General features: G+C 38.3%; 5 protein-coding genes across 11 annotated transcripts; 2 read left to right on the top strand and 3 right to left on the bottom strand.

Moving 5' to 3' along the window:
• The first annotated feature begins 205 nt into the window (after positions 1–205).
• Positions 206–6,857, top strand: LOC133706673 (protein THALLO). Of its 2 annotated transcripts, none has more exons than XM_062132219.1 (16): positions 206–424; positions 531–622; positions 773–845; positions 1,264–1,415; positions 1,584–1,730; positions 1,892–2,031; positions 2,660–2,747; positions 3,359–3,538; positions 4,418–4,591; positions 4,674–4,748; positions 4,879–5,018; positions 5,100–5,229; positions 5,636–5,886; positions 6,127–6,187; positions 6,295–6,363; positions 6,447–6,857. In XM_062132219.1, the coding sequence occupies exons 1-16, from the start codon at positions 319–321 to the stop codon at positions 6,576–6,578; spliced, it is 2,010 nt and encodes a 669-aa protein (XP_061988203.1). In that variant the 5' UTR covers positions 206–318; the 3' UTR covers positions 6,579–6,857. The 2 variants fall into 2 exon arrangements, with proteins under 2 accessions (XP_061988203.1, XP_061988204.1); XM_062132220.1 differs by having other exon boundaries at positions 5,636–5,888; positions 6,132–6,187.
• Positions 6,858–7,136: 279 nt separating this feature from the next.
• LOC133745311 (peptidyl-prolyl cis-trans isomerase FKBP13, chloroplastic-like) lies at positions 7,137–8,952 on the bottom strand. The gene is made up of 5 exons (XM_062173371.1): positions 8,542–8,952; positions 8,256–8,348; positions 7,791–7,851; positions 7,632–7,700; positions 7,137–7,493 (listed from the first exon to the last, which is right to left on the bottom strand). Exons 1-5 carry the CDS (start codon positions 8,908–8,910, stop codon positions 7,429–7,431), a joined length of 657 nt encoding a protein of 218 aa, XP_062029355.1. The 5' UTR covers positions 8,911–8,952; the 3' UTR covers positions 7,137–7,428.
• Positions 8,953–9,692: 740 nt separating this feature from the next.
• On the bottom strand, positions 9,693–14,492 carry LOC133741897 (pentatricopeptide repeat-containing protein At5g66520-like). 6 transcript variants are annotated; one of them, XM_062169609.1, is made up of 6 exons: positions 14,267–14,492; positions 11,973–14,074; positions 11,164–11,376; positions 10,306–10,989; positions 10,134–10,200; positions 9,693–9,954 (listed from the first exon to the last, which is right to left on the bottom strand). In XM_062169609.1, the coding sequence occupies exon 2, from the start codon at positions 14,036–14,038 to the stop codon at positions 12,641–12,643; it is 1,398 nt and encodes a 465-aa protein (XP_062025593.1). In that variant the 5' UTR covers positions 14,039–14,074; positions 14,267–14,492; the 3' UTR covers positions 9,693–9,954; positions 10,134–10,200; positions 10,306–10,989; positions 11,164–11,376; positions 11,973–12,640. The 6 variants fall into 6 exon arrangements, with proteins under 6 accessions (XP_062025593.1, XP_062025594.1, XP_062025596.1 ...); XM_062169610.1 differs by having other exon boundaries at positions 10,134–10,190; XM_062169612.1 differs by having other exon boundaries at positions 10,134–10,168.
• Positions 14,493–20,080: 5,588 nt separating this feature from the next.
• LOC133741938 (geranyl diphosphate phosphohydrolase-like) lies at positions 20,081–21,267 on the top strand. Its single transcript, XM_062169647.1, has 2 exons — positions 20,081–20,406; positions 20,729–21,267. The coding sequence occupies exons 1-2, from the start codon at positions 20,247–20,249 to the stop codon at positions 21,019–21,021; spliced, it is 453 nt and encodes a 150-aa protein (XP_062025631.1). The 5' UTR covers positions 20,081–20,246; the 3' UTR covers positions 21,022–21,267.
• Positions 21,268–21,631: 364 nt separating this feature from the next.
• On the bottom strand, positions 21,632–24,342 carry LOC133743166 (uncharacterized). Its single transcript, XM_062170998.1, has 6 exons — positions 23,687–24,342; positions 23,140–23,390; positions 22,619–22,994; positions 22,396–22,527; positions 22,130–22,305; positions 21,632–21,979 (listed from the first exon to the last, which is right to left on the bottom strand). Exons 1-6 carry the CDS (start codon positions 24,230–24,232, stop codon positions 21,856–21,858), a joined length of 1,605 nt encoding a protein of 534 aa, XP_062026982.1. The 5' UTR covers positions 24,233–24,342; the 3' UTR covers positions 21,632–21,855.
• Positions 24,343–25,433: the final 1,091 nt, after the last annotated feature.

The following is a 25,433-nucleotide window of genomic DNA, read 5'->3' as shown; positions in this document are numbered from 1 at the left end:
AAAACAAAAACAAAAAAGCAGGTCATCAGGTAATTGAGCCTTAAGATGAATCTAATGGTCAAAATATTTGCTGACTCAGCTGAGTATTGATACTCACAGCACTTGAGAATTTTCGATTATTTCAGAGTTATAAGCTTGCATTTGGGTCGGGCCTAACCCGGTCGGCCCAGCCCTACGGTCTTATGAAGCCGTCAAGCCTCTCTTCCCAAAACCCTGAACCCTGGGAGGACAGGTTCACGAAGCAACCATAAGCGGAGATAGAGAGAGAGAGAGAGAGAGAGAGAGAGAGGAGGCAAGCAGAAATCGAGTAAGCAAAAGATGGGTAAGAGAGGAAAGAGTACTAGTCAGAGAAAAGGCCATGAAAACCCTACTAAGACAAAGCTCCATGCCGTTGAAGACGACATGGATGATGAAGTCGATGCCTGTATGTGACTTTCTTAATTCATTCCTTTTCTGCTACAAAGAGGCAATTTCTTTGGGTATAGTTGTGTAAAGGAAGTGATGGGTTTTGCCTTATTGTTTTGTTGCAGTTATGAAACAAAGAGATATTGTTCCCCTCGACCTTAATCAAGACGTTACAGATTCCGATGAAGATGACGAGCAAACAGTTTTCGATCTTCAGGTTTTCATTCAAGTCTTTATTTGTTTTTTTTGGTGATGAATTTGAGTTCAGTTTTGCATTTCCAATGAACTTCATTTTCAACTCCTTTCTCTAAGCTAGTTTTGTATGTCTAATTTTTTCTCAAGCTAGTATTGCTATTACTGTTTACAGAATGTTAATGACGACGAGGAAGAGGAAGAGGAAGACGACGATGACATCCCCGATACTGGAATGGCTGCAAAAAGTAAGCTATAATTATTTTGTTTAATTTCATATTCCTTTGTTGAATATTACCGCGATTATATAGCTCGGCTGTGTTGCTGTAGATTCTGGCAATTTGTCCTTGGTGGTTCTACTTTAGTTTGTTTTTAAAAATTCTGTTTGTTACCAAGAGGGAAGAATCATGAATTATGTGAAACAGGGTCTGTATTAGTGGAAGTCTCGAACTTTGTTACGTTACCTTATAATCTTTCAGTCTAGATTCTTTCTATGCATAAACCTCTGTCATCTGAAATTTTCAAAATAATATTATTCGACCCAAATTAGGTGAAAAGATCAGCATATACTTCTCGTGCATGTCATTTTGCTCCTACAAATTATATATGAGCACAGCTGGTTTGAAGTTACAAACTTCGTGTTGCTTATTTATGTATTGCCTGAAGTTGTTAGGCAGCAGAAGTTTATGAGGGCGAAGTTTGGCGGAGTTGAGGATGAAATGCTTGATGAAGAAGAAGAAGAAGAAGAAGAGGAAGAAAAGCCGATATGGGGTGGAAGGAGACCTGGTTATCATGGTGGCGATAATCGTGATTTTGAGGTGATGACCTGCACTTACTAATGTCTCCTCCTTTTCTTTAACTGTTTTCATGTTTGTATGTGTAACAGTTGTGTTGCTCCTGAGTATTTTATTTATTGTTATGATATTGTATACGTATGGACATTTATTAATTTTGGGTCTTTTTTTTCTCCCTTTTGACTGATAAAGGAAAAATCAAGCGGCGATGACTCTGCTGAAGAGGAAGCGAGAGAAGCGGAGAGGATTCGGAGAGAAAAGGCAAAGTCATCAACACGAGAAGACTTTGGGCTTGAGGATGATAGTGAAGATGAGAGTAATAGGGAATCGACTTTTGAGGTGAGGTTTGCAGAAAATGTTATTTTGTTAGGTGTCGGATTCTCTTGAAGCTCACCTTGTGATTGGGAGTGATCAGTGAACTCAATTAAATGTTTAGAAAATAATTATCATGTCCAGATTCTTTCAAATGGCATGTCATACAAATTCCTTTATTTCTATAGGAAATGTCAGTTCATGGAAAAAGTGAAAAAAAGTCTCGAGTGATACTAGAAGTAGCAGATGACATGGGTACAGCTTATGAGGAGGTCAAGAAAGATTTGAATGCTTTGTCAAAGGAGGAACAATTATCTGTTTTAAACAAGTAAGGTCTTTTTTTTTTTTTTTTACCGTAATAATTCTAGTATATGTGCTTCCTATAATATATGCATCCTAATAAATTTATACAAGTGCTATATCTGTTCAGCTGGCTAATTTTCTGAGCATGTATTTTTAGAGTAGTCTTTATGTCTCACATTGGATAAATTGTTGCCTGCATTTAGAATTAGCCTTGTTTCCACTATATTAGGCTTTGTTGTTGGAGTCCTTGGTTATGGGGATTGAGAAGAGAGATCTTAGCATTTGACATTGGGTAGTTTTAGCCTTTTAGGTGTTATTTGTGTGGTGTGGCAGGGAATTGTATATGTGAATTGTGTGGGACAAGGAGGTCCTCAGGAATAGTTTTTGTGTTGTCAAAAGAGGGGAAAATGATAATAAATTGGGGGTGACATAATAACAAAGGTTGATATTTGGAATAAGACTGAGGGGAAGGCTTCATACTTGCTAATACACTGTGTATGAGGAATATGTGCTTGTATTTGATGCCTGCAAAATATGCTACTTTACTAAGCTCAATTGATTGCCTTAGTGGGTCCTTGAGTACAAATGGACATTTATTTTAGTTTTACATTGTCTCATGTGCTGCCTGAATAATTAACATTTTTGCCATACAGTACTGCACCAGAGCTGGTTGGTTTGCTGGCAGAGCTGAATGATGCACTTGAAGAGCTTGAAAACAGAGTTGATCCAATTTTAATCAAGGTATTGTTCATATTTAATTAGCATTTTGTTTATAACTTTGGGTTTTATTGCATGCTTCTTTTGGTAGGAATGTCACTGTTGTTGGCCTTCCCTCTGTTCTCATCTTCGCATGGAGCATTTGCTAGGAAGAGTAATCAGGAAATGTTCTTAGGATAATCTATCTGATTGTGTATATAGACAGAGATGACTTGTGGGTATAAATGGACAGATCAATCTTCTTTTGATACTGAAAGAACGTTTCTTAGATTGTCAATTTTATGGATAATGACATCTGCTTTCTATGTCCTGTTGGGGTTAATATAAGTTATTAAAGATTGGTTGTTTCATGTCTGCAATTTGAACCTATGTAAATAGAACAGCCTATTCATTTTTAGCTTTACTCCCTGGTGGTGTCTTACTGTTTTCTTTTGGCTATTATAAAAGAAAAATGGTAGTATTGTTTCTATTCCCCCCCCTGCTGCAGGCCTTACTTCTCTGTGCTGGCGTTGTCCTGGTTTTTTATAAATTTCTGAAGTTTGACGGTTGTTTTTTTTTTCTAGTTAGACCATGATGCTATATTTGGTAGACACTGACACTGTTAATAATTGTGATTTTTTTCATGCTTTATGAAGGTTAGAAGGGGTGAGGTCATGATGGAAGGAGGAATGCGCTATTTAGAGGTGAAGCAGCTTCTTCTGCTGGCGTATTCCCAAGCAATAACGTTCTACCTTCTTCTCAAGTCTGAAGGCCAACAAGTTCGTGATCATCCTGTACTTGCTCGCCTTGTAGACATCAAGAGTTTATTGGATAAGGTTATCTTTATTCCTTTAAGCCCCCTCCCCTCCTCTTTCCCCCCATCCATGTGTTTTAATTTTTAATTCTTATTGAATAACCATTTATTGGACATGGTCTTTGGTTTTCCTTGGGACGCATAAAGCCTTTATTAGCAGCATGCTTCCCTATTTGTTTGTAGAGTCCGTTTTAGCAAGAATCTTTTTTCTTTTTTTAAAGCAAATGGGGTCGTATGTGGGCCCAATCTGATGATCTGATCCTGATTATAATGAAATGGTCAATTTTTTTCCGATTTTGTGAGACACGTGTTCTTTTTGGGAATCTAAACTTTGAAAGTTCAGATCATTGGATGATGGATGACCGGAACAATCCCTTTTGCTTCTTATCAGAAGGATTCTGTACATATTGCATGGAATGCAGTGTGCTCTTGCACCCATCTCCCAACTTTTTTTTTTTTTTAGATGGAATTTGGACTATGTGATGAATATATGGAGCATAATTGTGTCCCTTCTCTGGAGACTAAGAAACTCTGCTCTTAACCATTCATTACATGATTTGTCATCTCTTCTGCTGTTTTGAAATCATGATAGCAGACCTGTAGTAACTGTTTTAATATTCACCTTATAAAAAAAAAAAAAAAACTGTTTTAGTATTCACAAAGCTCGTTAGTTGTGATATCTGTAATTCTGATGGAACTTTTTTTTTTTTTTTTAAATTAATTTGGTATTGTTTATAATTGGTTGGTGGCAGACCCGCTTTGGTTGAACTTCTGCTTATCCATAATTGGTAGTTTTACCTTTTTATTATAGAAGTACAGTTTTTCTTTTCGTTTTGCTTACAAGCATTCATAGTGCTGCTTTTGTTGTTTAAAGATGGGGCTAATGTGTTTCACTTGATAGATGAAGCAACTGGATGAGAATCTTCCATCTGATCTCGAGGAAATCATAAACAAATATAATGGGATGGAAGCGGTGGTGAAATCGGTTAAAGAGAATGCTGCAAAACCATCGGATACTTTTGCTAAAGGATGCAGATCCCAACTTGTCTCACTTGAACCAAAAGAAGCAGCTGTGGTACTGCATCTTGTCTTTCAGCAGTATATAATATATACTTTCCAGGTTTTGTACCTGAATGATTCATACATAAATATTGCAGTGGCATAACACAGTCCAGATGGAAAAGGTGAAGTCTCTGAAGGATGATGAAAAAGTGGGAAAACGTAAACGTCAGGTAAGTCATACTGGGCAATGCTGTTAACTATTGTTAGATCCTCATTCCATTTCTTTTGAAACCTTTTATTATCTTTCATTGGGGGGGAAGTTTTCCATTTGTCTGATGTAGATCTCTTACTACGTGGCAGAGTGATGAAGTTGGTTCACAGAGCATGAAAATGTTGAAAGTAAGAGCTGCCCTTGAGGAAAAATTGAAGCAGAAGGGTGTTTTCAATTCCATCACTCCAAGAACTGATAGACCCCAGAAACATCTGAAGCCATTAAATGGGTATGACTTTGCTCTTATACATTGTAATTTAACTCATTCCTCCATTGTGCCAACTAATTCAACCAACTTCGAATTGAACAGGAAGCTTGAATCGTATGATGATTTTGATGATGACCCTGTAAATGCTGAAGGCGCTAACCAGGGTCATGCAAGTTCATTGAGTGCTAGTAAAGTTTCCCAACTTGTTGCTGCTAATCGACATAAGTCAAAGGTATGAACCTCAGTACCTGTTTCGTAAATGGCAAAACCTAGTTTTCTTAAGTGCTCTTTCTTTGAACATGCACCTTAATGGAATTTATATAATTCATTGAAATTATTTGCCCTAGTTTTGGATGAGAGATTCCTATAGAAAATAAATCTTTGCTTTACAAGGCCCAACTTTATATGTTTGGTATACAGGTGTTTTGTAGAATGCAATCTGAACATTAGTTTCCTAGTTATATGCCTGCATGTGAACGTATTAATCAGAATTCACATGACTCAGGAAAATCTTGATGTGGTTATTTTGAAAGAACCAAAAAAAATAAAAAACTGATGTGGTCGGTCATTATGCTCAGACTAGCCAACATATGATTGTTAAAATAATATTTTGATGTTTCTTCTCTCTTTATGAGAAGATTGTTTCAGGCGATGATGACTTACCTCAGAGAGATGATATTGGGGAAAGACGGAGAAAACATGAGCTCCGAGTACTGGCAGGAGCTGGAATCAGGTCCGAGGATGATGCTGGAGAAAATGACACTATTTCAGATGATGGAGACATTGAGATGGAGGATAGTGAAGCTGGAGATTCAGAAGATGACTTTTACGAACAAGCAAAACAAAACCGAGCTGCAAAACTCGCTGCCAAAGCTGACATCCATTCTAGGTTTGTATTGAACTGTGGTTAATTGCTACTTTTTGCATTATGTGCCAACTGTTAGTTTACTTCACTCTCTGATAGGCTCTGGATTAGTAATGCATTTTTGTTAGGCCATCTGACTCATCCAGACTGTCATATTTTGCTTGTTAATATGGGTTCAGCATTAAAAGTCCGACAGTGTCGAGTTATTGTTGCATGCTTAGGGTGTTTATTGGTTTTGAGTTATCGGTTATCATGCTTTTGCAGGTCCTCCTCAGTTCCATCTTTACCTGAAACTGTGGATGGCAAACGTCATATTACTTATCAGGTAAATACAACCCAGTTTTCACTTTGCTCATATGATCTTTGATTTTTATAACTTTTATGATTCTTTTCTTTGGCTGACCATGTTCCTGTTGTCCCAATTTACTGTAGATGGAGAAGAACAGAGGACTTACTCGCGCTCGAAAGAAGCTGATCAAGAATCCAAGAAAGAAATACAAGGTAATTTGATCAAAATACTTGTACCTTTGATGTTGCAAGTTGCTAAAATTGCTCTTTATTAACCCGTCTCTCTTTCTGAACAGTTGAAACATGAGAAGAAAATGAAGAATCGGAAAGGACAGGTACGGGAAGTCAAGAAGCCTATTGGTCCATACGGTGGGGAGACATCTGGAATCAATCCGAGAATCAGTCGGAGCACCAGATTTAAGAACTAATTTGTTGCTGCTCTTTATATCTTGTTCCCTCCCCCCGCCCACCTGGATGGTAATCTTCATGTTGGAGCATTAGGAGTGTGTTCTGTTATTAACTTGATACCTCCACTTTTGATATAATGATGTAATTCATTTTGGTGAAAAATACTAAAATAGTCGGTAGTTTAATTATGAGTTACTGTTGTTAAGACTTGAGGCGCTAACTAATCAAGTTTGTAGACCCATGTTTTGGTTATTGTTTTCCTTTATTAATTATAATTATTTCCTTACTTTGGCAAGTTACATCAGGAATCTAATTGTGGTTATTTTGGTGAAAGAGAGGCCTTCTTTTGTGTTCAACCAGATTCCGAGTTTCTTTCCCTGAAACAAAATTCTCTTGCAAAGAATATATAGAATTTACTAACCGGATTTACCTTCTAATTATGAAATTTCAAAATCAGAACTCATTTCCGGAAAATTAACTCATATGAGTAAGAAGCAATAGGCAGTGACGGATCCAATTTTCACTGTTCATTGTGTTTTAGGGCAATAGTTAAGGGGAAGAGAACATGGACACAGACCTTAAAATAATTTGGCTTTAAGTTTCAATTTGAATGGATACTAAGGTCTTCTTTAGCTCAATCAAGGCTTCTAATTCATTGATAACACTAAATCCCGGGGCAAAGCGCGGGCAAAATTTCTAGACAAGCAGAAACACTCAATCAAGGCTTCTCATCTGGAACAAAGACAGCCAAAACACTTTGCATTTCACCATTAAGAAAAGCATTCGCAAAAGGTAGAGGCAAAAGGAAGGGAAAAATAGGTGATCGATCGATTGAGACACTGCTGGTGTGGTTGTCTCTTTGGCCACTTCTCATACCTTGCCAATGAATTCCACATCAAACAAAAGAACGGAATATGGAGGAATAATACATGAACCTGCACCATACAGCGGTAACCAATGAGAAACATAAGCTTACCATCTCAGTAAAAGGAGCTATACAGTACAAACTGAAGGAGCTAGCGAAAAGAAATAGAAGGGAAGTGTTCAAGGAATGAAGAACATGAATACTTTACCTCCTCTACACCCAGCTCCCCGTGCACCATATGCAAGTTCTGCAGGGATCTTCAAGGTGCGCTTTCCCCCTAATAGATTTGAAAGAGAATGAACTTTATGTAGTGCATTATAAGAATATGGATCTAAGGTTAAACACTACATTCATGGATTTACTATACCAGCAAGCATGGGAGGAATTCCATCGCCACCAAGAATACCTTGGTCCCACCCTTTGATTACCTATGAGATGTCCAAAGCACAATACTTAGTCCAACTTAGAAGGCTAAAAGAGTAATGCTAGCTGCTATACTGATGTGATTAGTAATGTGACTAGTAGATGTGCTGCAAATAAGTTCTCATGTTCAAATCTTAAACCCAGAAAAGTTCAGAAATTTCATTCAGGAAGAGAAATACACAAGGCTTTATTAGACAAGAATTGCAGCCAATGATCACAAACAAAGACCCTAAACCAGTTAACTGATGTTCATGAGTTGCCAAATCAATATACTTGAGACGAAGAACACCACCTGGTTTGGGGAAGTCCTTGGCTCAAACAACAACAAGATTCTTTATGTTTAACTTTGGGCAGAGGCAAAGCACACCAGTAGCTACAACTAATGAGAACATCATTCATAGTTTCATACCTCACCAGCACCAATTCGGAATGTAAGGGGCTTCCCACGATTATAGCTACTATCGAACACCTTGCCATTCTCCAATTTCCCAGTGTAGTGTGCCTGTGCATTTGTGTTGCAAAATTAAACTATCACGCATGAAATGGTTGCAGAACTCAATGCCACGTGAACTATGATTTCTTAAAAATTTCTTGTTCTAAGCAGAAACAACAAATAAGCAAGGTAACCCTGTTGAAGAATCAAATACTAGGCTTTACATTTGAAACAACACATCATTAATGGTCTTGTTTAATACCTTAATCATCTGTCCCTTAACAGCCTCAGCTCCCTTCCCTACTACTTTGTCACAGAAAGCAAGTCCAGAAGGAGCTACAGTAAATTCACAAGGAGCAACTTCAGCTGCTTCAGTGGGTTGACCTGGCAAGAGCACATCAACAAGGCCAAAGCAGAAGCCAAAACCAATTGCTTCTCTTCTCCCTAATAAACTTGGCTTCTCATTATTTAGCTGCAGAACCTGTCCAGAAGAAGGTGAGCTTTTCTGGGCCTGGCATAAGATTTTTATTCTTGACGTTTCAGGTGCATTGAAATCCTTCGATGGTAGAGTACCGAGTGTTCTGAGCTTTCTGGGATTGCAAGTGCCAATGCAAGATGCCACCGAGCTCATTTCGACCACCAGTGTAATCTGAGAGAGATAGTGCTGGAGTTTGGAGAAAAGCTATCCAAACCCAAAATAGGACCTTACATGGGCTTGTTGGTGACCAACTCAAAGCCCAATCAGGCCCAACAACTTTGAAGAACCAAAGAGAGCAGTACCGTATTGGCAGCTTTCAATAAAAGGAGCTTTCCATAATTCCATTGATACAAATTTAGATTGCCTTCCATTATGAAAACTAGCCTTCCTGCACGCGCATGGGCCGCGCTCGCACGTGCGTTTAGTATTGTTGTTCATTATTGTTCCGTGACTAATATTTCTCTCGAGTAATATCGACTTAATTGATATTCTCGCCTTGGTGAAAGTATAGAGGGATAAAAAGCATCCACACACTCCAACAATACCCGGCAACCATTCGTCCATTTTCTTTTTTAATATATAAAGGAAACAAAGTATAATAGAAGAGGAGGACATCAACCTTACCTCTTATGAAAGAAAAATTACAATGAACATAAAGTTGAAACAGTAAGAGCACAAAACAAAGTGCAAATACAACTGAAAAACATGCTCTGGAAACCCAAGTAAAGATCCAAAATGGAAAGAAGCACATGAACCTGAGAAAATAAGCAGCAACCATAAGAACCTTAACTAATCCAAACATGAGCAAATATACACACGGATTCTGAGTAGATTAAGGCTGCAAAGGCTAGCAGCTAATGTGACAAAGATAACCTAAACAGACAATTAAGAAAAAATATAGTAGTAAGAGTAAAGTATTTAAGAAAACCTGGAACTTAAAAACTTTTATCATGCTTTAGTAGAAAAGGCATTATTATAGGCACCGAATTCACATGGGCACATGAAACTTGATTTCCCATAAAGTCGGGAAAACTAATCATCAACCATTGTCAACTACATCAAAGAGAACAAATCAAAACTTTGAAGTTGCAGTATGCATTACAAAATCTCCAATTGTAATAAACAGCCTTTGTAATTAAACCAAATTATATCTTTCCATACTCCATAGAGCTTGTGGACTTTGAAAGCCAAATGATTCTGCAGCAACAAAGATGTATTAAGAAGCTAACTACAGAAAAACATGATCTCTTACAAAAAGCTGATTAGTCATCATATTATCGTTATGAACAAAGCCAGTAAAAGAAAAAGAACAAAAAAATTAACTCACTCTACTTCTATGTGAACAATATACAGAAACATAAAAAAAATTAAGATACCTTCAAATGCACAGACTTGATCTTCAAGGCCTATTCTGTGGCAGATAGTAATTCACCCTTTGAGTACCTCAGAACCAATAGTAGAGATAAATAAAGATGACACACACGTACACAACAACAACAAAAAAAAAAAACTGAAATTTGCAGAACTAGTGACAGAAACAAAACTCACCAGCTAACAGTAAGTACAATACCATTCAACCAAATTAAGAGATTCATTGCCTCTCCATAGCACAAGTCTTGTGTTTGTTCTCTGATCTATCTCTTCCCCTTTTTTTACTGAAATTGTGAAAGGCAAACATCCCCATAAAAAGGAACCGTTTGAACCTCATTGCTCTCTTTTATATGCCTCATAAACAGCCAAAATAAAAAGTAAAGAACAACAATCAAACAAATATAATATAGCTCGTGCTCCAATAATGAAGATGACTGCCATTACTTATCTTTACATATCACCAGAAAAGTACTTCTTTTCTTCTTCTTCTTATGTCATTCAGCCCTCTTCCATTGCAGTATAATGTCCCCTTCCCCCCTCCAGTCCCTTTACTTTCATTTGGAGTTTGGACCTGTTCCTCACTCACTCCACTTCCTACACTCTGCATTCATCTATTTCAAATCTGTTGAAACAAAGTTAATAACATCCTAACAACACATTAGCCAACGCTATACATTTGAAAAAGAGATGTAAAACTAAGTTCAAACCTTTTTGGAGGAACTTGCATTAATGAAAGATAGAGTATACCCAAAGAACCAATTAAAAAAGATGAAAGGGTAACAACACCTCTGCTGTTCATTTGAATAAGCTTATATCTTTCCATACTCCATAGAGCTTGTGGACTTTAAAAGCCAAATGATTCTGCAGCACCAAACATGTATTAAGAAGCTAACTACAGAAAAACATGATCTCTTACAAAAAGCTCATTAGTCGTCGTATTATCGTTATGAACAAACCCAGTAAAAGAAAAATAACAAAAAAATTAACTCACTCTACTTCTATGTGAACAATATACAGAAACATAAAAAAAGATACCTTCAAATGCACAGACTTGATGTTCAAGGCCTATTCTGTGGCAGATAGTAATTCACCCTTGAATCTGCTAATGCTTCAGCCATCCTCATCTAAGGGGTTCTCCGTACATTACCAATCAAGTATATAGCAGCATATATTCGTTCTTGTGCTCATATAGAATAATTCACATATGCATCTTATCCCCCATACCACCATGAAGAATGGTACTAATTCCTGAATGACACAAAAAGAAAAATGCTCATCAAGGCTTGAACTTATAATTTCTGAAAATATAAAAAGACTGAGAATAACAACCAATATCTATTAAAATCCACCAAACAAATTAATATGATATTACAGATTACAGGATTCATATCAGAGGTAGGTATTGTATGATTTCAGTTTGAATTTCTAATATCTTTCCAAGACTCGTAGAAGTAAAGTATATCAAACAATTTTGCATTCTTTGTTCCAAATCCTGAAAATATTAAAATGGACAAAGGAAACACACAATAACTACAAAAGTAGAGGAATGAATGGGAGAAAGGATTTAATTTCGTGGTTTTTTTTTTTTTTTGCAAGAACCTATGATGACAAACTTACAGATTTGAACGTACTTGCATAGCAGACTGGATAAACTTCTACAATCACTGCATCTTTCGTGTCAATGGAAACAATTATATATCTGCGTGGTCTAAACGAAATCATTCTTCATGCAATTCATTTAAAACCCCGCTCCAACAAACATTCAAAATACTAATAATTAACCTCTTCTCAAATCCTAGAAAAAGAAAATCAAAAAATAGTTTAATTAATCTGCATAACCTTACCTGGTCTCTTCGTTTTCTTGTTCGATCAGCCAACTTCTCTTTCTGTCTTCATTATTGGCTATTTGTATGAAATGAATGTGATTGCGTCAGTTGAAGCCGAACCGCTTCTGAACGTGGCTCCCGTACTGCAGTTTGATTTTCTCCAACGTTTCCCCTTATTCTTTTTTCTTTATTTTTTTTGTTGTACTTTACTATACTAATTCTTGTAGATATTTTCATCTGAGTCAATTGTTGTTTCACCATGGTAATAGGGGGACTTCCAAAAATTGGTGAAGCCTTTGACACCAAAAGAGGGCCTGACTTTATAGTAGTAGAGATATGGGAGAAGGTAGGGTGAAACAGGACGGCCACTATGATGAATCCTATTATACATTGAGGAGAGAAACCATTGGTTTGCACTCGATACAGCTTTGATGTGATCCATGTCAGAAGACAATACCTCTTCCACCTCTTTCTTGTTAGTCTTCACCTTACAATCTGTAAAACTACTTAAAACGAAACCTTATAACAATTGAAGCAACTAAGGTTGTAATTCTGATAGATGTGTTGTTCCTTTTTGTAAACAGCCTTATGCAATTTGCAGAATTAGAGCCTTTGCACAATATGCTTCTAATCTCGATAAAGCTACCGGCCTGCTGCCACTGAGGTGCCTCAATATCATTTCTCGCCTAGGATAAATCATTCAGATAAGCTTTATAAGTTGGGAGCGGCATATAAAATTGGTTTTCTCTACCATCCACTTGAATAAAACTAGAGCCCCTGATCTTCCTCACCTTGTGGTTCGCCATCAGACTCCTCACTCTTTCAGCATCATCCCACTTCCCACCCAAAACATACAAATCGGCAATAAGAGAGTAAACCCCACTATCATTTTCTGGTTTCACCATCTTCATGACCAGCTCAACTACTCTTTCGGCCATCTCAAACTGCTTATGCTCCTTACAAGCCGACAAAAAAGCTCCCCAGACAGCAATATTGGGTTCAAGTTTCATGTTCTTAATAAAATCATACGCTTCCTCTAACAGCCCCACCTTGCCATACAAATCGACCATGCATCCATAATGCTGAATCCTAAGCTCCAAGCCACTTTCTTCAATCAGATTGAAATATTTTCGACCCTCATCAACTAGTCCCGTGTTCACACAAGCACTAAGAACTCCTGTAAAAGTCAGTTCATTAGGTCTTACACCGGCCTTTTGCATTGTCTCAAACAAACACAATGCTTCTTTGCTGTAGCCATGTTGTGCTGATCCACAAATCAATGCAGTCCAAGCCATCACATTCTTCTCTTGCATCAACTCAAAAACCTGTTCTGCTCCCTTTAAAAACCCACATTTCGCATACATGCTGATCAAAACTGTACCGAGCTCCGCATTCATCTCCCACCGATTCTTGAGCATAAACCCATGAACTGACTTCCCCACCAACAACCCAACAGAGCCCAAGTGAGCACAGCCAGATAAAACCACTACTGCAGTCACTTGGTCAGGTTTCACACCTTCTTCAGCCATTACCATATCCCGAAACAGTGATAACCCAAGCTCATGTTTGCCATTGTTCACATAGGCTGCGATCATTGCACACCATGATGAAACATCTCTCACCGGCATTTCCTCAAACACCAGTGTTGCTCTCTCTACATTCCCGGTCCTCGAATACCCAGAAATCATTGTGTTCCAGGTGACTGTGCTCTTCTCAGGCATTTCGTCGAACAGTTTACATGCATCCACAAACGAGACCACAACGTAAGCGTGGAGAAGGGCAGTGGCCACGTATACGTGAGAATCAAACCCGAGTTTAACGATATGGGAATGGAGGTGTTGAATGGTTGCGTGGTTATGATGCAATTGGGTACATGATTTTAGAGTAAAGAGAATGGAGAAGCTGTCGAAAGGTACAGACTGCCGGTGCATTTGAGAATAGATATGCAGAGCTTTATGTGGGGAAGAAGAGCTGCGTATGGCTGCAGCCCATGAGTTGTAGCTTTTGAGGCACCAACAGAAGGCGTGGTTTGTGGGTTTGATAAGATGGTTTGAGAGTTTGGCTATGGATTGCATTCGACTCATAAACCCAGCAGAAACCGCTGCCAATAGAACTAGTCCCTGCAAAGCAAAACATGAATGTGATAATTAATTAAGACTTGAAAGCAAAGTATTCAATTAAGGATGCAACATCAAAGAAGTTTTATTTATATATAGCAAGTAAAATGGTAATTAAATGCATGCATGCAAGTAGCTTTCACTTTTTGGACAGACTAATGACTTGATCAATATGACTACAAGATTAATACTTACAAGAAAATATGCAATATTAATTTGTGAAGACAATCATCTTAAAATGACCCACGGATGTATCTGAGATATGAGCAAGCACAATCACAAGGACGGCTGATACACCATCTTGCACGTTTATCACTATAGCAGCTGATCCAAAATGCGGGTGCCTCCAGATTGTGGTGAGGTATGTTATGTTGAGACCCACTACCACACGGCTTACAGTGCTGTGGCTGACCAGACCACCAAACCTGTAATATATGCATAATCCATATTATTAGTTTCCAACAAAGCAGGGCCGGTCCTAAGTTTTTCAAGGCCCTGGATGAAAAATATATATACATTAATAAAATAAAATGAAAAAAAAAAGTATTTAATAATTGAGATCTCTAAAGAGAAGCCAAACATCAGTCTACTAAACTTTGAATGTAAATACTTGAGCATAGAACAATAAAACGTGGAATCAACTTTGCTCCTTCTTGTTTTTCCTTTTCTGCTCGAGATCGACTTGGAACTCCAACTTCCAATTGCACCTAATATTGAAAATTGAAAATGAATTAGCAATTAACAGAACCCAGAAATCAAGTAACCCAAAATCAAAATTGAAAAACACCTAATACGTATTTTGATTTGTACCTCAGCCTACATTGATGGAAACCTGAAGAATTCGTATGAACACCGTAGAAGAACATAAACATAGAAAGGAGAAAGAGTGGTGATGATAAATGATGAGAAGAAATTGAAGGATTGAACAACCATTGAAACCAATTTAAAGAGAATTTGCTTGATTTCAAGGTTTGGGAGAGAGTAAGAGAAGTTGGAATAATGGCATCGTGCGTGCAATTGGAAAAAGAAAGAAGAAAAGATGCTGGAATAATTGCGTCTAGAAATCTGCAATTTTTTTTTTTAACGTTCCTTACTTAGTTAAAAATCTGGTGCCCCCCTCTTTGTTGTGCCCTGTGTGGTCGCCAATGCTGCCCAGCAGCAAGGCCGGCCCTGCAACAAAGAAAGGCAACTAAATAGAAGATGGATAGTCACGTACCAAAGAAAAATCTGCTTCGGTAATTAGTTGTTTCTCTGAGAGAGACTGAAGATCATTCAGAAAATAAGTGAATAATTAATTACCCCCGATGTGCCGAGTAGCTCTTGAAGAATAACACTGGCGATGGAACCACTGTCTCACGGAATGATAGCATGTGCACGAAATGATGTTGTAGTGTCCCCATTTGATTCCCACCGGAATGAACTTCGAGTATTGGAGGTCCATTCTCACAAGGCCTTCCACTGTGTAAATTTTTCAGTAAAGGGAAGAGAAATTCGAAAACACTCCAAGAAAGAGTAAATTTCGATATGAACCAAATCTGATCACTGTGCTGGTACTGTCTGAAACTGTGAGTTTGTTTGAGAAAGAGAAACGAGGAGGAAGAAGAAGATGACGATGAGCTAGCGTTTGGGTGGAGGTTAGAGAATTTACATATTGTACTATAAACAGAAATGTTAACGCGGAATTTTTTTTCCGATCAAATGTTAACGCAGACCCTCCACGGCGGAGAGTTGCATTAATTTTTTTTTTTTTTGTTACAAAAAGTTTAGGTAAGAGGGAGGCTTCCCTACAGTACCAGGGCCAAGGCAAACCTACGACCTCAACCCAACAGGACTTACGAAATTGGCTAGTGTCCCAGCTCAGTCCATTGGTATGGAATTATGCAGGACATTTTCTAGATTGCCCACCAAATGAGAGATTGTTGGTAGCGGGGATCAAACTTGTGTGGGTTTACACCTCAAGTCCGCCTTGCCCAACTCTCATTGGCAAAGTTGCATTAATTTTCCTTCGTCTTTCTTCTCTTCTTCCTAGTAATATGGTTAAAAATTTTAAATGCTGTACTTTTGTATGAAAAAGCATCTGCTCAACTCCAAGTCTCCAACTCACCCAAAACTTGCGCCTTTGTAAGTGTATACACATTTATGCGCTCTCAAACTTGAGAAAGTAATTATATCTCTATGCCCCTGAGCTAAGTCTCTATTCCCCTTCCTCTGTGAGCGCCCCCTGAGCTAGTCTCAGCCCCGGTGAGATCATCTCCCTCATTTATTTAGCACTGTATCCAGAATTACTCCATCAACACACCCGAATTCATTTAGCACAACTACCTTCGCAGCTTTAATCCCAGACTATTCAATCATCATAACCACCCTCTGCTTATCGGGTTTTGATGTTCCAAATTCTCTCAGCATCCAATCAAAGGGCACAAAATTGACATTAAGTTTCTCACATTGAAAACCATTAAAAACCCTAACATCTATGGCCTATTATATATATATATTTATTTATCTAACAAATTGTTAATTATTTTTCGTTAACCAATTAAAAAAATTTAAAATACTAGTCGCATGGACATTCATCTTTCTGTTTATTTTTTTCTCTCTTACCTATCAAGTGCTTGGGGGTTCATATATAGGAATAAAATAATTTTTAAAAGTTTTTATAGTGCAACACATGATATTGCACGACTGTGACTGTCAAAATCTTTGGAGGGTCGGACCTGATTGTAGTAAAAATAATTAATAGGCATTGCCAATAGGGACAAGCTTGGTTAATAGGGACAAGCTTGGTTGCATTGATGGGATGTTGAAAGAAACAGCAGTCTGAACAACATCTCTCCCTACACCTCTCCAATGGGCAGGAACCCGTGAACCACCAAAATCAACAGAGTTAGAGCAAGTTCACCGGTTGAGGTTGACAGGTCAATATTATTCACTGCTTTTTGCATTTCATTTCCACCATCTAGATCAAAATGTCAGATATTGTTCACAAAAGGTCAGTCTGGGTCACTTTCTGGGTCAACTTCTTGACCTGCCAACTGACATTCGGTGACCTTTTGTGAACAGTATTTGACATTTTGATCTAGATGGTGAAAATAAAAGGCAAAAAGCAGTGAATAGTTGACTTGCCAACCTCAACCAGTGGACTTGCTCTTACAACCACCTCTCCCTAACCGGTCAGAAAACCATTCCATCACTACCCAAAACCTCTCACCCAACGCACATTAACGTGCGTCCAGATGGCAAAAATTTCCAAGCACCTATGTCATTGGAATATGGAAGATGTTCTTTTTCGTGCCCTAGATATATCTCATCCTATCAACATTTTGTTAGAGAAACAAATTTAGAAGACTTTGATAAAATAACTAATCACGACCTTTATGTTTTCCATTCTTATTTATCTTGCTTGCAAAATAGCTCCCTATCTGGTGAGAAATTTTTTATCAAACCAATGAAATAGAAGTGAAGTACACCACAAGAAGCAATTTTTACCATGCTCTTGAACATCACATGATAGATGTAATAATCACTTTCCAGTGTCTACCGTGCATCAAAACAAATAGCTCCCTGGCCTTTGTCAAATATTTGTTATAAGAGAAAACACTTCTTAAAATTGATTTGATCAATAATTTTGCTTCATTCTTATTACCATTCAGGAGTGATCGATGTGGACTTTAGTGTGGGTGACTGGGTAAGTGAGGGTGAGATTGGTTGTGAAGGGGTAGGGTTTGGCTTGCCCCTTTCTTATAACTGGTTTTGTTAAAGTGTTATTACCTTGACTAAAATGTTGTTCTTACGTACCTAATTTTTCTTTCTAGCATTTCTTTCTTCTATTTATAAATTAAGTTGATCGTACGTATATGTTTAACTCACGACCAAAACCATTCCGCTATGGATTTTTTTGTTCTTTATTACCGTGCCTATTAAAGGTTGAAATAGAGGAATACATGTACGGTGAAATACAATGAGTCAGATATTTTAAGAAACGATATATATATATATAATATTTTTTTTTAGAATTGTAATTTTATTGAAAGGGATCAAAAATCCATGCATGAAGCGAAAGAGTCGGACCACGTATAATTCAAACCGTGCTTCACCGTTGGTCTGATCCTGCCAATTCATGTGCCAATTTGTTTTAGTCTCTTGGAACAGACAAGCAATCCAACTTATTATTAAACCGTCCCATTAGCGTCTTGATCCCATCCATTAGGTGCCCATCGGTAGCCAAGTTCATCTCTTTGTCTTGAATAGCGTTAATGACAGCATGAACATCCGACTCGAACTCAAGATGAAGATCGATATCCTTGCTCCAATGCTAAGATCGCTACAATCTGGGCATGTCTGGGAGTGGTAAGGCCAAATAGAGGAATGGGTCTACCCACCGCGATTCTCTATTTGTCGTTTCTTATGACGACGCCGGCACCTCCGGCTCTTTTTTCGGGTACAAAAGCACCATCAGTATTCAACTTCATGCATCCATTCGAGGGAGGTTTCCATTTCTTTCGTTTCTCTTTTACTCCACGTCCTCGTGATGACTTCGCTGCTCGAAATTCATTAAGGCTTCTCACTGTGTAGACAAATGCTTGTTGTGCATTGCACGAGTACGTCTTCTTCTCATGCACCAGCTGATTCCTTTCATGTCATATCCTCCAAGACAAGAATACAAACATATCCATCTCTTCGTTTAAAGGGTACAATTGTAAATGTGTTGCTAACATTTGGCAACATAATAACAAATTGTCCTTATGTGTAAAAGTTTGTTTTTATGAGCATGATTTGAAATATTATAGATGTAATAGCGAAATGATAATTTAAAGGGTACAATTGTAAATGTGTTGCTAACACTTGGCAACATAATAACAAATTGTCCTTATGTATAAAAGTTTGTTTTCATGAGCATGATTTGAAATATTATAGATGTAATAGTGAAATGATAATTTATTAAGAATTTTTTTGTAGTTTGTTAAAAAGAATAAAAAAAAGATAAATTAACTGTGACTCGAACCCATGACTTCGTACATAGGTAGTGGGTGCTCTAACCACTGAACTAACACCACTTCGTACAGTGTTGTAATTTGAACCGGCATGATGTTAGATATTTCAATAGTCATGCAGCGCCCAAAAAAACGCTAACCTATACCATTTGATCTTTAGAGGGAGTGCCTTGCATACTTACGATATAAGGAATTAGTGTTCTCATTAAATTGTGCCTCCTTAGCTCCAAACAATTCCAAGTTTCCAACCCCATTCTCTTTCTCGATCCTTCTCCTTCCACACCAACTCTAATTTTAATCTCTTTTTTTTTTTTTTTAAAGGCTCTATTTTAATCTCTCAAAGCTTAATAATGCTGTCTTCTTCCAACGTGCGATACTCTTCCTCATTCCGGCCTGAAAATAAAATCTTCTACTGTGTGGTCATGTGTAGAGAGAATCATGGGAAGTCAAATATCATGGAATTGAGAATGTTGACTTCAAAATTTTAAAATCAATGCTCAATTTAACTGAATTGAAATGAGAAAACACATCTGCTCTCCAAAATACTTATAATGAACATATTTTGGGGGCACATATTAAACGTTTTCTTGACCTTAATTAATTACGGCGAAACACAACACCTACAAAGAGATCGAGAATATCGATTTCCTCCGGTCGCCAGCTCCCCGCCAGCACATGCCTTTATTCAATTTTAAATAAAGTCCTTCAATCAATATTGATAGAAGCATGTGCATGTTGATTAAGTCTCGATTGCATATATGAATGGACGGGAATTATACATATATAATCGTGCAACGAAAAGGTAATACATATATATGCATATGCATAATGGAAGAATACACACACACACACACACACATATCTTATCAGATAAGAAACTGTAAGTTTTGACTAATTAGTTTGTAGTTTGTACGTACGTGGGAACGGGATTAGAAGCACCGGGGCGTGTACGATCATTAAACCTTAAAGAAATGGATGCCTGATATGAATGGCATGGAGAAACATAGAGTATTTAAACGAAACAACACAGCACCTGATAAATCGATCAGGTATTAGAAGCTGCCGGCTAAATCAGAGCTACACGGACTCCATTTCTTATATAAGGTCACTGCGGGTTGAGGGTATTCAGACAAATTTAGTGTAAAACTCAAAGCAAGACGTACGGTGGTTGAAAGATATAAAACATGGTCAACGAGACGGTGGTTGAAGCTGCGATGCTAGGCAAGGTGCCCAAAGTGGTAGTTGTGGTGTGCTTGTTGAGAGGAAACAAGGTGTTGTTGGGACGGCGCCGCTCATCTCTTGGTGATTCCACATTTTCCCTTCCTGGGGGACACCTCGAGTTTGGTACTTGATTATATATATATCTTTCATTTCTCTTTAATTGTCAGTTCTAATGGCTAATAAGGATATCCTCATTTATCTAAGCCTTGCAAATTTAACAATCAAATGATTAAATCAAATTTGGCTAAACTGATGTAGAAACTTTTCTTGTATAGAAATGAATTTGATCACTTGTGCGTGTCTGATGGTTATTATGAGCATGAGAACATTATATTATTGAATTTACTTTTCTCCCAATGCTGCTCAAGTACACTGATGTTTTGCGGCCGTTTCCATTTCTTACCGGGCTGCATTCGTGTTCTATAACTTATTTGTGTACTTGCAGGTGAGAGCTTTGAGGAGTGCGCAACAAGAGAAGTGAAGGAAGAAACTGGTTTAGACATTGAGAAGTTAGAGTTTCTAACGGTCACAAACAACATGTTCTTGGACAAAGCCGAACCATACCAGTACGTGGTGATTTCTATGCGAGCAGTCTTGGCAGATCATCAACAGCCTCAGAATATTGAACCAGACTTCTGTGATGGTTGGGGTTGGTATGAGTGGGGCAACCTCCCCAAGCCACTCTTTTCGCCCTTGGAAAAAGCAGTTCAGGCTGGATTTAATCCTTTCCCTTTTTAATCTCCAGCTATATGTAATGTACTCATATATGTAGTACCTTGATCAACCTGTTTTTTTCCTTCTCGATAGAAACCACATAATTGTTGTAATATAATCTTAATTACGAAGCTTATCTTAGACTCTTAGAGATTATGCTGGATAATCTTAATTGTTGTAATATAATCTTGTAATAATTCGTCCTGGGATAGGCGGCTCAATTGATCTCCTCATAAAGTATTCTACTTTCATTAAGTAACATGCACTTGGTAAAATTGTGGCTAAGATTCTAAAGGTTGAAGATAAGAGACAAAGAAAAGTTGCAGAGAATACATGTCGTGTATTGTTTATACCAGTTTCGGTATTCTTTTCTATTTTAGCCAAGAACTAGCGTTCTTTGTAACTAGTTTATACCAGTGGCCATCAGGAATAATGGGTAAACACCCTTTTCCTTTTCTCTTTCTTCAGTTTCGGGATCCTATATCACTTTTTATGCTGGAAATACTAGTATTCGACAGAGTATTTTTTATTTTTATTTTTTTCCCACAAGCTTGGGTCAGATTTCAGAAACTTCAGACACATGTAGTTTTGTTCTGCGAGGTTTCATCATTCTGAAAGACCCCCACACCGGACGTTGTAGTGACAAGTATAGGTCCATGACATGACTGAATAATGTAAGCAAAGTTCACACATTTCTGTCCAAATCCATCACCAACAAGAAATGTAACACATAGTTTCTAATCATGATGTTTCCATATATATGTTTATGGAATTGCCATCGAAAAATAGTTCCTTTCTGTAGACCACATCACTTCACTACCACTGCTGCAGAGCTCAAGCATTTGGGGGAAAATGGCACTATTCCCACTCGATAGTTGAAGGAGGCTTTGATGTAATGTCATAAACTACTCTGTTCACACCACGGACACTATTGCAAATCTTCCGTGACACATCATCATAAAACTCATGTGTAAAGTAGTACCTGAAAATTTCATCACAACAATATGATTATTAACTTTTTACTATATTAAGAGAAAGGACACAAATCGGCATATGCCCAACAAACAAGTGCAACAAGATAAAGGTGATAAAACATAAAAGACAACAATTTGTAGCACAAATGGAGGCATACCATTCGGCTGTCATCCCATCTTGACTTGTTACAGCTCTAAGACTAACAACATGAGAATGTGTCCTTTGATCACCTTGAACTCCAACTGATCTTACAGGCAGAAACACTGCAAATGCTTGCCAAATTTCATCATATAAGCCAGCATCTTTGATTGATTGTATAAATATCTCGTCAACCTGGAAAGAATTAGGTTTCAGCAAATGTTAATTTAATTCCAAGAAAACCAAAGTAGTCACGGATTTAACTCCATGGACAAACATATATACCTGGCGGAGGACTTCTAAAGCATTGCCTGCAGTTACATCACCCAAAACTCTTACGGCAAGGCCAGGCCCAGGAAATGGATGGCGCTTTAGGAATCCCAGAGGAACATTCAAGATCTTCCCCAATTGGCGAACCTAACAAGATGCAAAATCAATAATCAGCACTCTACCAACAGAAGATTAATGCGTGATACATGCAAGATAGTAGGAAGCTGAGAGCTAAAACCTCATCCTTGAATAGAAGTTTAAGTGGTTCAATAAGCTTCAATTTCATGTCCTTGGGAAGCCCGCCAACATTATGATGGCTCTTGATTGTGTGGGAATGAGCCCTTCCGCTTCCAGGCGGTGGACAAGATTCAATCACATCCGGATACAGGGTACCTTGGACTAAGTAAGAAGGTTTCCTACCAAATTTTTTCTCGAGTTCATGCGCAAAATCATCAAAAATGCAGATGAACTCTTTTCCTATTATTTTCCTTTTCACCTCAGGATCAACAACACCTTTAAGCTTACTAAGAAATTGTTCTGAGGCATCCACACAAGTGACAGGCAAATGAAGATCCTTCTCAAAGGTTTCCATCACACGTTCTTGCTCCTTATATCTACATGAGAGAAGAAATTACTATTAGGGAAGCATAAGAGACACAAGTGAAGCCTGCAACACATAAAAAAATGATGATAATAATAATAATAATAATAATAAATTAATCACTTTCCAAGTCAGTTAAACTCCTAGCTCTTATTCACCTCAACAAACCATTGTCGACAAAGATACAATGAAGCCTATCACCAATAGCCTTATGAACAAGAGTTGCGGCCACTGTGGAATCAACACCTCCTGATAATGCACATATGACGTGATCTTCAGGCGCTACTGTGCTATTTATCACTTTTATTTCTTCCTCCATTACATTTTCCATCTTCCATCCTGCACTGACTCCACAAACATCAAACAGGAAGTATCGAAGTGTCTCCATCCCTCCTGGCGAATGGGTCACCTACACAGGATTTCCGAATCTCATTCACTGAAGCAGTTATAATTGCCAATAACAGTTGATCAAGGAAAACTTAAAAGCAAACAAACAGTTAACACTAGAGCAACTGCTAACATTCATTTCCAATCACATTATAACACACAGAAGGTGACACAATTTGAAACAGGAACCAAAAAACATTCATATATACTAGATACCAAAGTCATAGCAAACATTGCGGGTTCTATCAAAGTCCAATTCAGCAACATACATAACAAAAATGTTGAAAGCACATGATAACAAATCCAATGAAATAATACCTCAGGGTGGTACTGCAGCCCATAGAACCTCCTTTCGGGGCTTTCGATGGCGGCCACCACTCCCTGCTGGCTCTGCGCCACCACCCGGAACCCCTGGGGCAGCTTGGCCACCTCATCCCCATGGCTCATCCACACCACCTGCCTGTCCCCAACCCTGTTGGACCCGAAAATCCCGGAATTGCTCTCCACCACAATCTCCATCTTGCCATACTCCTGCTTCTCCCCAACCCTAACCACCCCGCCGAGCCGCTGCACAATCAGCTGCAGGCCGTAGCAGATTCCGAGGACGAAGACGCCGTGGGCCTCGGCCCACTCGGTGAAGCCGGGCGGGAAGCTGGGGGAGTCGTCGGTGTGGACGGAGTGGGGCCCGCCGGAGAGGATGACGACGGTGGGGTTGAGGTCGGTGATGGTTTTGAGGGGGCTGGTGCCGGAGATGGTGAGGGAGAAGACGGAGAGGGATCGGATGCGGCGGGTGATGAGGTGGGTGTATTGGGAGCCGTAGTCGAGGATGAGGACCAGGTCCGATTTCACGGCTTTTGGGTCCATGGCAGCAGCGGTGGCTTGTGGTTGGCTAGGGTTTATGGAGGGTTTTGAGTTTTGAGTTTTGAGTTTTGAGTTTTGTGTTTTGTGTTTTGTTGTTGTGTGGGAGAGGGAGAGAGAGAGCGGGTGGCTGTGCTTTTATATCACACGAGTCAGGGTTTAAGGAAAGGGACAAATGCAAGAGCATTTAGGGTTTTGGACGTTTGGCGGGAAGTGCACTTCAATCGAGTCCTACTCGGATTCTACGATTAGTGCAATTCTGTAAATTAGTACAATTTTATACTATTATTGAAAGTGCAAACAAAAAAAAAATAATAATAATAATAAATAAGAAGTTTATATTGAACTTTACATATCTATTCTATGGGTGTTGCTATATGAATCTAGCATAAATCTAAACACACCCTACAATTAAAAATTATGTTGAGAATAGTGACACTAAAAAAGAATTGTTTTGGCTTCGACATGCAAGTTCTTGTTAGGAGAAACATAGCTACTAAGAGCAACTCCAACAGTTTCTCTATAATTTTTGTATTATAGAGAAGCAAAAGTCAAAGCTTTAGCCTCTTTTTCTTCTCCAATTCCAACAGATTCCCTACTTTACAACAATCTCTAAAATCTCCATATTCTTCCTTAAAATTTTAGAGTTTGCTGTAAATATAGGGAATTTGGTTTTCTCTTTCCTCACTTTCCCTAAAATATGGATAGTTATAGGGAATCTGTTGGAGCAAAAGAGGCTTATTTTTCCCTAAAGTAGAGAAAAATCAAAATATAGAGAATCTGTTGGAGTTGCTCTTAGAAGGAGGCAAGTAAGTTTTATAATTGTTAGCTTGACATAGGCTCATTCTCCACCTGTTTAGCCTTGGTTTAGGACTTTAGTCCTTACATTAAAAATAACTCAACTAAACTTCATTTCCAGCTAACTATGGTGAGATTTACTTTGGAAGGGCTTATTATATAAACTTCAAAGGTGGCATTGATAAAAGAATGTATAAGAAGAAGGTTCTCTAGTACTGAGAGTCAGAGAGCAAGAACTGACCCATCACATTTGCTTTTGCTATGCTTGACCTATTATTCAAACAGGACAGAGACTTATGTGGACCGCGGTGAACATGGACCATAGTAAAATCCGGCAAGTGAGCATCACGCCAACCATGGTTTAAAGGATGGGTTAGGCAACGTTACGGGTTGATGAGTTGGGCGACGT

The sequence above is a fragment of the Rosa rugosa genome, chromosome 4 (assembly GCF_958449725.1).
Source record: "Rosa rugosa chromosome 4, drRosRugo1.1, whole genome shotgun sequence".
NCBI classification, from domain to species: Eukaryota; Viridiplantae; Streptophyta; class Magnoliopsida; order Rosales; family Rosaceae; genus Rosa; species Rosa rugosa.
Note: the sequence above shows the minus strand (reverse complement) of the source record. Positions and strands in the feature narration are given on the sequence as shown.

Bases quoted from the DNA above. Each gene is read 5' to 3' on its own strand.
- LOC133745311 (XM_062173371.1), bottom strand. From the start codon at position 8,910: ATGAGCTCGGTGGCATCTTGCATTGGCACTTGCAATCCCAGAAAGCTC. The intron at 7,852-8,255 runs GTATGAAACTAT...GACATCTCATAG, and splicing joins TCCGAATTGGTGCTGGTGAG to GTAATCAAAGGGTGGGACCA. The intron at 7,701-7,790 runs GTATAGTAAATC...CAAATCTATTAG, and splicing joins AATTCCTCCCATGCTTGCTG to GGGGAAAGCGCACCTTGAAG.
- LOC133706673 (XM_062132219.1), top strand. From the start codon at position 319: ATGGGTAAGAGAGGAAAGAGTACTAGTCAGAGAAAAGGCCATGAAAAC. The intron at 2,748-3,358 runs GTATTGTTCATA...TGCTTTATGAAG, and splicing joins TTGATCCAATTTTAATCAAG to GTTAGAAGGGGTGAGGTCAT. The intron at 5,019-5,099 runs GTATGACTTTGC...CGAATTGAACAG, and splicing joins CATCTGAAGCCATTAAATGG to GAAGCTTGAATCGTATGATG.
- LOC133741897 (XM_062169606.1), bottom strand. From the start codon at position 14,038: ATGAGTCGAATGCAATCCATAGCCAAACTCTCAAACCATCTTATCAAA.
- LOC133741938 (XM_062169647.1), top strand. From the start codon at position 20,247: ATGGTCAACGAGACGGTGGTTGAAGCTGCGATGCTAGGCAAGGTGCCC. The intron at 20,407-20,728 runs GTACTTGATTAT...GTGTACTTGCAG, and splicing joins TGGGGGACACCTCGAGTTTG to GTGAGAGCTTTGAGGAGTGC.
- LOC133743166 (XM_062170998.1), bottom strand. From the start codon at position 24,232: ATGGACCCAAAAGCCGTGAAATCGGACCTGGTCCTCATCCTCGACTAC. The intron at 22,995-23,139 runs GTGAATAAGAGC...TCTCTCATGTAG, and splicing joins GTCGACAATGGTTTGTTGAG to ATATAAGGAGCAAGAACGTG. The intron at 22,528-22,618 runs GTTTTAGCTCTC...GCATCTTGTTAG, and splicing joins AACTTCTATTCAAGGATGAG to GTTCGCCAATTGGGGAAGAT.